Below are 13891 nucleotides of genomic sequence, written 5' to 3'. Positions count from 1 at the left end.
TTGGGGCGCAAGTAAAAGACCTATACTTGCAGGACATAATTGGGTTGTGTTACGGTGTAAGATCTACCACGGTCACATTGTCAGCTACAGACAAATCCTGACCCAACGAATACCTTCCCTAATATCCAACTCCGTAGTACTTATGAGGGTGTCGCTGAGTCGGGGGCCTCTCGTTAAGTAAGTACTACACCAACACTTCCTTTCCCTCCCAAGTTATGGTGAAGATGGGCGTGGCCAGGAGTAGTAATCATCATGCTTTTGTGATTTTTATCCTAGATTGAAATCAAGGACCACACCCACCTTGATTTCTGATAGCAATCTGAATGAAGATTAAAAAAAAAACATGAGTATCACTAGTGTCCAATCTACGAAGTACACTGTAACTATGCTATGCTATACTTGCAGGACATAATTGGGTTGATACCGTGATTGGAGCCATCATAGAAGCCGGAACTGATTCTGTATACCGTTTTGACTCAAATTCCGTACATGACTCATATTCCCGACACGCTCGTGTGTAAGCTCTTTTCTAAATTTTGCGTATTTTTTTTCGTAGGATCATGCATTCATTTACAATCTTGATGTTCAGTTCGAAAGATTATTGATATAATAAAACCTTCATGAGTCGATGCTCTATGACTCGATATCGACTCATGGAAGCAAATCATGCCATATTATAAAATAGTTTCTTGGTTACTATGATGGTCCCTTGAAATAAATTCCCATGGTTTTTCTATTTCACAACTCTATATTTCCTTGATTGGTTGAAGAATTCGTGTACTTGGGCTCACTGGTGACCGCCGATAACGATACCAGCAGAGAAATTCGGAGACGCATAGTGGGTGGAAATCGTACGTACTTTGGACTCCGCAAGACGCTCCGATCGAATAGAGTTCGCCGCCGTACCAAACTGACTATCTACAAAACGCTTATAAGACCGGTAGTTCTCTACGGACACGAGACCTGGACGATGCTCGTGGAGGACCAACGCGCACTGGGAGTTTTCGAAAGGAAAGTGTTGCGTACCATCTATGGTGGGTTGCAGATGGCGGACGGTACGTGGAGGAGGCGAATGAACCACGAGTTGCATCAGCTGTTGGGAGAACCATCCATCGTTCACACCGCGAAAATCGGAAGACTGCGGTGGGCCGGGCACGTAGCCAGAATGTCGGACAGTAATCCGGTGAAAATGGTTCTCGACAACGATCCGACGGGAACAAGAAGGCGAGGTGCACAGCGGGCAAGGTGGATCGATCAGGTGGAGGACGACTTGCGGACCCTCCGCAGACTGCGTGGTTGGCGAAGTGCAGCCATGAACCGAGCTGAATGGAGAAGTCTTTTATGTGCAGCACAGGCCACTCCGGCCTTAGTCTGATGATAAATAATTAAATATTTCCTTGAGTCGATGGTCCCTGCAATATCGACTCATGGAGGTTTGACTGTAGTTCTAGTTTTCGGGCACTTTAACCCTGTCCACGGATAATGGGATCGACGGTGGTTCGTCAAGTATCTCGGTTAGGGTGGCTCAAAAAACACTTTTTCAATTTTTTTGATCGGCCGCCATTTCATTCGGTTCTATTTGATGCCCTGATGCTCTGGACAAAATTTCAGCCAAATCGGTCTACGTTTGGGCGGTGCTAAACTCGTTGGAAGTTTATATGGAAAAATGAATGCAGAAACATCCAAAAACAGTGATTTGCAGTTGGACGGCACAATTTACGATCAAGAGCCATTATACTCATTCAGCTCTTGTAGAATTAAATACAGAATGTTATGCTGAAAACCACGAGAAGATTAGAGTTTATTACGCAAAGTTATTAGCATTTTACTGGAGTGTTGTAGGGGTGAATTTATTTCTTTTCAAAGGTAAAAGAAACGAAATTTGCTCAAACCCCACTTCAGAGAAATCCTAATAACTTAGCCGGGCAAACTCTAATCTTATCGCGGTTTTCTGCATAACATTCTGTATTCAATTCTTCAAGATCTGAATGGGTATCATAGTTCTTCATCATAAGTTGTGCCGTCCAACTGCAAATCACTGTTTTTGGATGTTTCTGCATACATTTTTGCTTATAAACTTCCAACAAGTTTAGCACCGCCCAAACGTTGACCGATTTGGCTGAAATTTTGTCCAGAGCATCAGGGCATCAAATAGAACCGAATAAGAGGGCGGCCCATCAAAAAATTGAAAAAAGTTTTTCCCATACTAATTTGAGCCACCCTAATCTCGGTATAATATAAATTAATAAAGTTAAACTAAATGCATTCTCTACAATTATTTGTTCTTTGTATTGCGTTCGCATTATTTTATAATTAGCAGATCAACTGAGTCCATACATGGCTACACGCTACCCGGGTAGAAGAAAACAGCAAAATAATATCAAATTGTACTATTAATATATGAATAACTGAATAGCAAAATATGATATTAGTTTGTTTGATATAGTTGCTAAAATAGCAAAAATAATAACAGACATTGCACTAGCAAATAACTAATAAATAACTCATTTTGCTATTATAATAACAAACCAATAACAAAATATTCGAAGAAAAGGAAATATCAAAATCAGTTATTATTGATGTTGAAAAAGCAAATGATAAATGAATAACAAACTTTGCTATGATTGCAAAATGTGTTCTTCATTTGTTGTTCTGCTCTTTTTTACAATAACAAATGAATGACAAATTTTACTATTATAACAAAACTTGTTGTTGGGATACTATTTTATGTTATTTATGAATAACATAAGAATAACAAAATCTGATATCACAGCAAAATTTGCTATTGTTATGTTATTTGTTTGTTATTCACCTCTACCCGGGTACATGGCTTGCAAATAATATAGATTTGAACTGAATAACGTGAGGTACACAAAACGACTGAGTCAGATGGGTGGATGGGTGGATTGAACCAGGGATGGGAAACATCAAATTTTAAAATAATCGAGGATGAACACCATTTTCACGCGATAACATATCCAAATAATTCAATTGATCCGTAGCGTGTAAAAATCGTTCGATAATTGTGTCTTCATTTAAAGCAATTACCGTTACAGTCGCCTCTTCACATCTCGATATTGATGGGACCATCGAGATAGGGAGAGATCGAGGAATGGAAGGAAAATTGAAATGGGTACTAGATCCAAAAAAGCTCGTTGCTATGAAAAACGACAACAAAACAAATGTCGTTTCCTGTTGCTGATGCGTTTGTTATTGTACCAAGATGGTCTAGTAGCCTAAAAATTTGAACATATCGACATAAGGAGAGTGAATCCTAAACAAAATATGATCAGAACCCATCGAGATATAGAGATAGGGAGGTTATCGAGATGTAGAAAGCCCAAATGTATGTAGATTGAAGGGACTAAGGAAACCATCGACATAGGGAGAGATATCGAGATATAGAACATCGAGATGTAGAGAGTCGACTGTACTTGCTGAACTTTTTCTCATACATAACATCAAAACACAATGTCAAACATCATATTGAACTTCATTGTTGACATTAAATTGGTTTGTTAAGGTTTACTGTTAGATGATAATTTTATATTTAGGGGGAATGACGGCTTTGGCAGGTTTTGTTCTATTATTGGCAGGGGTTTTTTTTATGACTGACTAGGCTCAAATTTGGCCTAAACATTCTTTGCATATCAAAGAATATTGTGGCCAAATTTCATAAAATTTGGTCGACAAAAACCCCCTGCCAATAATAGAACAAAACCTGCCAAAGCCGTCTTTCCCCCTATTATCAATTGAATAAAAAAAAATGTAAAGCTATCACCAACGACAACACGCCTACTTTTCCCACCTGAGAAGTTATCAATTGATAATTCCATCGTATGATAATGATTCAGCACAACCCTGGATTGAACAGTGTGGCACGAAGAGACATCGTGTGAAACGTTCGACATAATGGGAAATGAACTTTTCAAACCTACTCAAACTTGTTTCCCCAGACTTTGCTGCAATTCGTTGAACTCAAATGGCTCGACGACATATAATGATACACAATTCTCAAAATAGTTTTTTTTCGTATTATGATGATGATCTCCAACAACAGACTATATTGACAAAAAGACTGACTATTTATTAGACTCATATAACTTTATCATCACAGCCGTAACTTAGAACTAAGATATTAGTATGATTTAACGAAATACACAATTATCCAAAACACCGTTAAAACCTTCAGCAAATTTGCAGGATTTCGCTTATATGATCACAATCTAAAATATTCAATTACATTTTTATTCAAGATTTGTTACTTGGTGTTGATAACATTACCACCAGTTGTCAACATAGACTACTTTTCAAATGTCATATCCAAGAAACCCTATGTTCCCACGGTAAACTAATTCATTTTAGTTGTACCGTGCGGGACCGAAATCCGTACAGCACCGAAATCCGTCCACCTCATGAGATATAAATAAATTAAAGGGGGTTAAAGGTAATGATTGTAGAAATAATTAATCTTATCCTGTTCAGATTCTTGACAATAAGCTTTTAGGGCATAGAATTGGAAAGAAGGCTTTGAAATTAAAACAAAAATCCAAAACAAATCTCCACCCACCAAACGCGGAATTTGTGCCGCCATTTTGTTTTCGGGTAGAGCATAATTGCACTAAAAGTACCTGTGTTTTTAATGCTTATTGCGAATAATTACATAAGATCAGCGGAATACAAATCGAAGGGATCGCTTCTCAAGGTACGTATCGAACTATTTACAGTGGTAGTTCAGTCAATCAGACTGTTTCAATTTAAATACCGTGCTGTGCCCCTATTCCGTTCACCTAAGACAATGCACTATGTCTTAAAACTCTAAAAAATACCCGTTTAGTATTTTGAAGCCACAATTTTGCTACATAGTATCATTTTCTATATACAATTGAAAATAAAATATGTTGGGATGCATTAATAGACTTAGGTTCCAATAGTCAGAACAAACTTGAGCAATTCTGTGGTCCTAATTGCAATCATCTAAAAAAGCATTGTTCCTAATTCCGTTCATTCGTGTTCCTAATTCCAATCACCCGAAAAACAATTGATTTCTTGGAGATGTTAATGTCAGACATCATTTTTCTCTCAAATTCATCTTTTCATTCATTATTATTGCAAATAAGAAGCTTAAAATGTTATTTTCTTCCAAATTTAAATTACAATGATAGCAAATTAGTTTAGCCAAGTTGGCTGTTTTTTCGTTTGTTTCACTTACCATTCGAGATTTGTACGACATTGATGCTATAGCTGCCCAGTAGTATTAAGTACCACAGAAAGGACAGATATGATTCCCTAACGGAGTTTTTCATCTCATCCTCAACGTAATTTTGATTAAAGCCTGAATACTAGGCCTTTAATTTTGTTTTGAACCTTACAAAACAATGTCTCGGTTTGTTTGTTTGGAATTGTTCGTACCGCTGTTTTGTTCAATTGGAATATTTTTTCAGGGTTCTTTAAAACATCGGATAACCCAAATTTTACAAATCATTCTCGGATTTCGGCAAAACATAATCTTATTTGTAGCTCAGAGACGGCAGTGTTTTGATTGGGACTCGAAACTCGCCAAGAAATTTCCAAAAAAAGCTTTAAGAACAATAACGCTACAATAAAATAGGTTGTGCTGTTTGAAACTGTTCGTGATTTTTGGAAACCCTTTCTTGTCCAGCAACCACATGACAATTTGTCATACACCATCAACTAAAAAAACTGAGTTTTCCCGGCATGAGTCGAAAAACGGCCCCATAACCTTTTCGCGTAGAATCGATAACGGAATTCCTTTCGGGCTGGTAGCATGCAGGATATAATTTCTAAAGCCCACCATTTATATGGATTCGTGTACGATGTCCCTTTTCTTGTTCATAAATTATATTCCCACAAACGGAATTTTAGGAATTTAACCTCCAAACCCAGAGAGCGGAATAAGGAACGAGTATATTGAAAGGTACCCTTATTCCGGTCAACACACTTTTCACTTTTCAGCATTTTATATCCGTAAAATACAGACAACGATTTGGTAATACAATATTATGTTACCTGTTATGTCTTGTTATGCTGTTGTGTTTGAAATTCAGGGCGAATTTTCACACAAAAATTCCTAAATATTATGTCAGACGTTCTTAGCAAGTGGTTTAATGAAAACAGTCAAAATGGCGCCTGTAGTGACGATCAACAAATTTTGTGTAAAATTTTTACTATTAATCACTAAAAATGACGCTGCTTCCATTGCATTTCATGCATACATAACCATAGAAAAGTATAAGGATATTTTTCTGTTATTTTTAGACAAAAATTCTTCATTATTTATTATTTTGTCTTGCGTGAACGGAATTAGGCGCTGATTGGAATAAGGGCACAGCACGGTATTTAGTTAAAAAATAGTACGGATTTTGACCCTTTGATTTAAAATCGAGTCAGAAGTAGTTGATTTAATTCATTATTTTATCATGTTTTTCGTAGTTTTTAATGAGTAAATGTGAAACAGTTCAAAAGTAGAAGCCTCCATGCTCCTGTGTGGAAGACAAATGTTTTATTTACTTTCGATTCCTATTTTCCAATGACTTTTGCATATACTGAGGTGCTCAAGTGTACGGATTTCGATGCCCCACGGTAACTATTTATTTATCCGGATTTACAAGTGACAGAAAGACTGTAAAATTACTACACTGAAAACCAAAACTACCCAAAAATGGGTTGTTTGCACTCAAAACCGAGGTTTGGGCCAATAACCCAAATTTGAGTAAAATGACTTTTCTGGCACTAGGTAGTTTGTCTTTAATCCCATGTAAACAATTTACCCAAAGCTGAGTTTAATTTATCCAAAGCGGACCTTGATCAACCCAAAATAGAGAATATTGAATTTACGCAAATTTGGGTTATTGGGCTGAGCAACCTCGGTGAGGTGTTTTGATAGCAATCATGGGAAGGAAAGGGAAAACTACCCAAATTTGGGTAAATTTTTTCTATATATATTGAATATATTGAATTCAAAGTTTGGGTTGATTTATCTGTCCGTGTACGAAATACAAATTACACTGGTGGAAATAAGTATAGAGGCAGGCTCGGTTTCCATACAAAACTAGACGACCCGGCAGACGTTGTCCTGCATAGTAGGCGGTAATGCGCGCTGTGGACTGCTCTTGCGAAATTTCCATACGAATCCTAATTTTAGTTTATCACAATTCACTCAACCTTACTGATGCTTTCCGTGTGAGAAAATATATAAACCCATCGGAAACGATAACGAACATATCTGCTGAAGGAATGAAGAAAATCTATTCAGCCGTTTGTGAGTTATGCGGATACGAACACAGAACATTTTATTTTTATTATATAGAGAAGATAAAAGATGACAATGTGGGGATTATCAATATCTTGATTCTTAGCCGATTTGGTTGATTTTTTACCAGCAGGTCTAAAATGACTTGAATTTTTATTCAATGAATGTTACACTTATGCATATTTTCAGCTTCAACGCCGTTCTGTTGGAAATAATTATATAGGCAGTTCTGTTGTATGGAGCCCTATATAAAAGTGGTGTCTTTATAATTATTTCCAGATTCGGTGTTCAAAATCAATAGAGATGTAGACAATTCACTCAAAGATCGAAAGTTCATTAGCATTATTTAGCATTAACATTGTTACGGTGTAATTCGTTGGCTGGACACTAGAGTGGCCCAGCCTTGTATGGGGAGAAAAAAAAAGTTGTCGTATTCGCCCCGTAGAAACTTCAAATCAAATGCGCCAGCTTATGCAACAAGCGATTCAGCTGAAATTTTCAGAGATTGATTTTCTCACCCAAAGACACAATTCTGGGGGGTGCTCCGTGGAATTCGACAACATTTTTTACTCCCCATACTAAGCTGGGCCAATGTTTACTTTCAAATGGCGCACCGAGAGATTGTAATTGTTGTAATGCAAATTTGTAAAAATGTACCCAAAAGAAGTGACTACTAGTTTTTTGCTCGCCCAGAAGACGCCGAATGAGATTGCTATCGTGGTAGAATGGCTTTTGGCCATAGTTTATCGCCTTAAAATGTCTCAGCATGATGGGTCTTAGCAGCGGAAGCCGGGAAGGAGACGTCCGTGCTTTGCACGTATGCCAAGCGTGATCAAATCGGCTCGTGAAAAGGTTGCTCGCAACCGTTCCACCAGAAAATTTGCCAAGGAAGTCAAAATTTCTGAGAAATCCATGCGAAAACCATCAAAGAAGACTTGCATGTACCTTCCAAAGCTTGAGTGTAACGCCACTTGATTACGGACCGGGTATATGCACTAGAAGTGCTTTCTTTTTTGAAGAAGGAAAAAATTACAATCCAGTTTTCTGACGCGAAAACTTTCAGCATCGATGCTGACGCCAACGGCCGCAGACCGGTTCATTTCACCGAAGAAAATTGCGGATGTTCTGGAGAAAGTGAAGTTTAAATTCCAAAATAATATGAATAGGCTGGTACAATAATGTTTGGCTTGGGGCGTCCAACGGTTTGAAACTGCGGCCTGTTTTCATTGATGTTGGGGTTAAAATCAATACCGAATTGTTTATCGGTATTTTAAAGGACCAAGTGCTTCCCTGGGGTAAGGCCAACTTCTCCGAGGATCAAAACGTTGTCATGGAGGATGATGGAGCGCAATGTCCCACGTCCAATCAACCCGACAATGTCTGAAGAACATGATATTTTGAGATATTTACTTAATTATATTTTAAGCTCTTTTTAGTGGAATGTATTCAACCGTCTAAGATGAGTTTAGTTCTTTCCATTTACTTCCAAACTTAGTGGAATTAAATGTGATAGTTCAGTAATAATCGATTATGTAGAACTGCACGCAGAGCATGATTATTGGTTTGGTTTTTGTTAAATGTCTTTAATTGAAAAGCGCAACGATTCTCATGGCCGTACTGTCACTTTTAAGCTGAATTCGGAAAATGCGACGCAACCTAGAAACAGTAAAACGCTAGATATCAATCACAAACAGTATTGCTAGTCAATAAATTTTAATAACTCACTCTTCCAGCCGATCGCCCAGGTCTTCCGATTTGTCCGCCTTGAGGCACTTGGTGAGATCGTCCTTGTTCAGTCCGCGGCGGCATCCTTTGAAGAACAGTGGCAGTATCCAGCCGTACAACAACTGCGACAGCACAAATGCCCCTTTGCGGGGATTCTTCTTTTCCGGCTTCCGCGAACTGTCCATTATTAACGCCGAAAGCGCTCACTGAGCCGGAACGGGTGAGGCGGTTCTTTAGTTGGTTAGACGTTTTTTTCTGTTGTTCCACACAGGTGTTAATTAGGGAATAGTCCCTTGGGTATAAAATTTTAACTACTGCTGTTGATAAACCTTAGCTTGATAGCTCATCTTTCTATATTTGCGACTATTACTTTGTCAGCATGCCATCGTGTAGCACTGTAATCAAAAATGTTTCGAATTCATATTATTAGAACAGTTCTTGTTATGGTTTTCAAATGACATTGAAAAAATCACAAAAGCCGCCGATGATAACCTTTGCCCACACAACAAAGTTGCATTTACTGCAAATGAAACTAAATTCGGGTTGTATATTCACTACATTGCCTTTAACTAATTGTTTTTTTGTTTTTTTTCGGTAGCATCAAACAATTAGCAGTCCTAATGTGTGGAGGTCAGTTTCTGATAATGATCCATTCAGCACGTTTTCTGAGTTGATGTCCGAACAGACATTTGCACTTCGCGAACGCAAACACTCTTATCTTTAATGTGGTGGCCTTGGCGTTGATAAACATGTTTTATTGGCAAGGGAGGTTGGTGAACATTGCGATTGTAAGCACAGTGGGTTAAAGGCTGATCTTAGTAATGCGAATAGTTTTATAGACTGTTGTTCTACGTTTGCAGACAAATCGAAGAAAAACAATTTGATTCACGTATGTATAACTGCGGTCTCCAGTTAGTCTTGCGAGCAGGGTTGTGCTGAATCATCATCATGCGATTATGATTGGAATTGTCATTTGATAATTTTTCAGGTGTGAAAAGTGGGTGAGTTGCCATCGGCGATAACTTTTGAATCTTTGGTATCAATTGCTAATAAACACTAAATCTATATATATAAAACTCAATGTTTGTATGTTTGTATGTATGTTTGTATGTATGTTCCAGCATAACTTCTGAACCCATTTACCGATTTCAACCAAATTTGGAACACACATTCTTTATCTTGTGGAGACGACGATAGGGGGGTTAGGCATGCTCTTTGGAAAAGGGGGAGGGTGTGGGGGAGGGGTATTGCTTAGTTATCGGTCATCTGAGTGTAAATTCTGAACCCCTTGGCCGATTTCAACCAAATTTTGAACACAAATTCTTTATCTTAAGGAAGGGACGATAGGGGGGTTGAGCATGCTCTTTGGAAAAGGGGGAGGGTATGGGGGGAGGGGTATTGCTTAGTTATCGATCAACGCAGTTTAAATTCTGAACTCCTTGGCCGATTTCGACCAAATTCGGAACACAATTACCTTATCTTAAGAAGGAGACGATAGGGGGCTAAGCATGCTCTTTGGAAAAGGAGGAGGGTGTGGGGGAGGGGTATTGCTTAGTTATCGATCAACTCAGTGTAAATTCTGAACCCCTTGGCCGATTTCAACCGAATTTGAAACACAAATTCTTTATCTTACAGAGGGAACGATAGGGGGGTTAAGCGTGCTCTTTGTAAAAGGAGGAGGGTATGGGGGGAGGGGTATTGCTTAACTATTGATCAACGCAGTTTAAATTCTGGGGACCCTTCTTAGCCGTGCGGTAAGATGCGCGGCTACAAAGCAAGACCATGCTGAGGGTGGCTGGGTTCGATTCCCGGTGCCAGTCTAGGCAATTTTCGGATTGGAAATTGTCTCGACTTCCCTGGGCATAAATGTATCATCGTGTTAGCCTCATGATATACGAATGCAGAAATGGTAACTTGGCTTAGAAACCTCGTGGTTAATAACTGTGGAAGTGCTTAATAAACACTAAGCTGCTAGGCAGCAATGTCCCAGTGGGGGATGTAATGCTAACGAAGAAGAAAAGTTTAAATTCTGAACCCCTTGGCCGATTTCGATCAAATTTGGAACACAATTTCCTTCTCTCAAGAAGGGGACGATCGGGTGTTAAGCATGCTCTTTGGAAAAGGGAAGGGGTGTGGGGGAGGGGTATTTCTTAGTTATCGATCAGCTCAGTTTAAATTGTGAACCCCTTGGCCGATTTCAACCGAATTTGAAACACAAATCCTTTATCTTACAGAAGGAACGATAGGGAGGTTAAGTATGCTCTTTGAAAAAGGGGAGGGTATGGGGGGAGGGTATTGCTTAATTATCGATCAACGCAGTGTAAACTCTGAACCTCTTGGCCGATTTCGACCAAATTTGGAACACAAATTCTTTATCTTAAGAAGGGAACGATAGGGGGTTAGGCATGCTCTTTGGAAAAGAGGGAGGGTGTGGGATGAGGGGTGTTCTTAACAAAAGAGGGAGTGTATGGGGGGAGGTGTAAATCTTGAGCCTCATGACCGATTTGAACCAAATTTGTATCAAATATTGTCTGTCCTAAGGAATCGATTTTAGTGGATGTGGTTAAGTAATTTTTAAAAAAGGGGAGGATGTGGGACAGTGGGTATTGTTTAGTTATCGATCAATTCAGCATGACTTCTGAACCCATTTATCGATGTCCACCAAATTTTGAACCCATATTATCTGTCTAAGGAAGACTATATCAGACTGGGTATGAGTGCCATAGCTAAATGAGAGAGAGGGTATATTCAATAAACGAACAGTTTAGTATACCTTTTTATCGCATAGGTCAATTCAAACCAAACACGTAAGCACGTAATCCCTACCCAAAGAAAACTATTATAGAGAGGCTGGGAGGGACTTTTGGAATGGGATGTGGGGGGGTATTGGGATTGGGTATTGTTGTTCATCGGAATAATTGTATGCCCAGTGAAAAGCAATGATTAATGTGTTTCCTTCTGAATGGTGGATGTGATTGCTTCTTCAAAAGTAGGCATTTGCCCGGAATAAGGCAATGGTGGGTGTGATCCCTTCTTTAAAAATATGCGTTGCCCGAATATGGCATCGATGAATGTTTTTCCTTCTTTAGAAATAGACGTTTTTCCGGAATAAGACCTTTCAAACCCAAGATCCCTTCTTCAAAATCAGTCAATGTTTCCAAAAGCCTTCTTTTAATCAAATGATAAAGTATGAATAAGTAAACACAATTACCCTGTTGATTAATTAGTTTTATCATTTTCCGATTGTGAAAGAAAACTGCAAACCAAACTGGCAATTCCGAGCAAGGCCGGGTACATAAAGCTAGTAATCATTAAAGTAAAAATATTATAAATTCTATTTTAATGTCAACAATGAAGTTTTTTCTTCATTGTGTTTTGGAGATAAGAAGAAAATTAAGTTAAAAAGAAGCAGTAAATGCTTCAAATTTATAAATAGCTTTCACTCGCTGGTGAGTTTTAATCAATTTATAATTTGGATATATGATCAGGGTTTACAGAAATCGCTCTCAATAGATAACGAAGAATGATAAAATAAAGGCAAAAACTGCTCCAAATCATAACAAGCCATGAAAACAAATTTATAAAACTTGTATAAAAGAGCGAAAAAGCAGAATCGGATAGGCAGCCTCCACCGAGAAGTGATGATTCTCGCTTTGTTCTTGCTCATTTTGTGTTGATGACCACACAGCTGTGTATAACAAGTTGAAATGCATAATCAGAACCAGTGCTCCCCGTGTTTGGTGCATTTTAAAAGAAATTTTCCATGGGGTATAGCTTCCCGAATCAGTTCTTTATCATGACAGCGTGCGAAAAAGTCTATCACGGTATGCTACATATCGTATATGTATACAGAGATAATAAGTGAGAGGCTTGTCCATTCTCTTTTGAATTCAATCCCTGTATATGATCGATGTATTTTGATATCTCATGGTATTATCGGAACATACTAAAGTATAAATTGATGTCGTAATCATGGAAATATACCCATCGTGGCAGAGTAACATTTTGATGGAAATTCCCTGGCTTCTTGCCGAGTCATTTTGTTGATTATTATAAAGCTAGGGGAAGAGGTTCAGTTTCGTTCATAGGCACCATTTTGTAATTTGCTCATAGCTTTGGCCCTAGTTGGTATAACGCCGACATTTGCATACCAATGGAAAGCTAGACAAAAAACCTTACTATCGCGAAAAAATTTTTTGACCTCTTCGATTTGGAAGAAAAAATTGACAATTTCGCAATTTTGACATTTTTGGACATTTCAATTTTGTGGGTCGGTTACGGGAAATTCCGACTAAAAATGAATAAGAATAAAATAGCATTTTAGGCCTAGTTGGGCTTCATTTTTTTTATTGTTTTACATTTATTACATTCATTGATATACATCACAGTATATAACTACAAGGTACAGCCCTATGATTGGCTGTTCGAATTGTAGATCTACAGGGTTGTTACGAATACGTGGATTTCGCGATTTTCGCGGATTTTCATAACGTACCTAACGGGGTATACCCGATTTTTTATGCTTATTCTGCTTTTATCTGAAAATCCTACCCTACCGCACCTTTCCAAAAAGGTTATGCAGAAAGGCGTGTACTTTGACATGAGGTATTGATTAGCTTAGAACTTGGCCGCTAGGTGGTGGTATATATGAAATCATTATTTTAGACTAACTCAAGATATTCCTATACATCAGTGGTTCTCAACCTTTTTCATGAGTGGTACCCCTTCAGACTTTTGGATTGCTTGAGGTACCCCTTGTTTTTATTGAAGTTTGAACTAAAGGCTCATAAATCATCGAGTTATCGACGAAAAACTTAAAACTTGGATCTAGGTTTTCGATGAAAAATAAAAATGTTTGATAATTAAAAAAAACATTCCTGACATAGCGCCATT

The 13891-nt window shown here is 38.2% G+C and overlaps 1 protein-coding gene across 3 annotated transcripts in view; it reads right to left on the bottom strand.

The window, feature by feature from the left end:
* Positions 1-13891, bottom strand: part of LOC134220902 (probable multidrug resistance-associated protein lethal(2)03659) — a 55512-nt gene that overhangs the window by 16823 nt on the left and 24798 nt on the right. For 2 of the 3 annotated variants that reach the window (XM_062700059.1, XM_062700060.1), the window contains exon 2: positions 8999-9393. The exons of the other annotated variant lie outside the window; for it this stretch is intronic. In XM_062700059.1, coding sequence (XP_062556043.1) covers positions 8999-9183 — 185 coding nt within the window. In that variant the 5' untranslated portion in view covers positions 9184-9393. The remainder of the gene's footprint in view (positions 1-8998; positions 9394-13891) is intronic. 3 annotated transcript variants of the gene reach the window in all.

Source organism: Armigeres subalbatus, chromosome 3 (assembly GCF_024139115.2).
Source record: "Armigeres subalbatus isolate Guangzhou_Male chromosome 3, GZ_Asu_2, whole genome shotgun sequence".
Taxonomy (NCBI): Eukaryota; Metazoa; Arthropoda; class Insecta; order Diptera; family Culicidae; genus Armigeres; species Armigeres subalbatus.
This window is presented reverse-complemented; position numbering and strand designations above follow the sequence as displayed.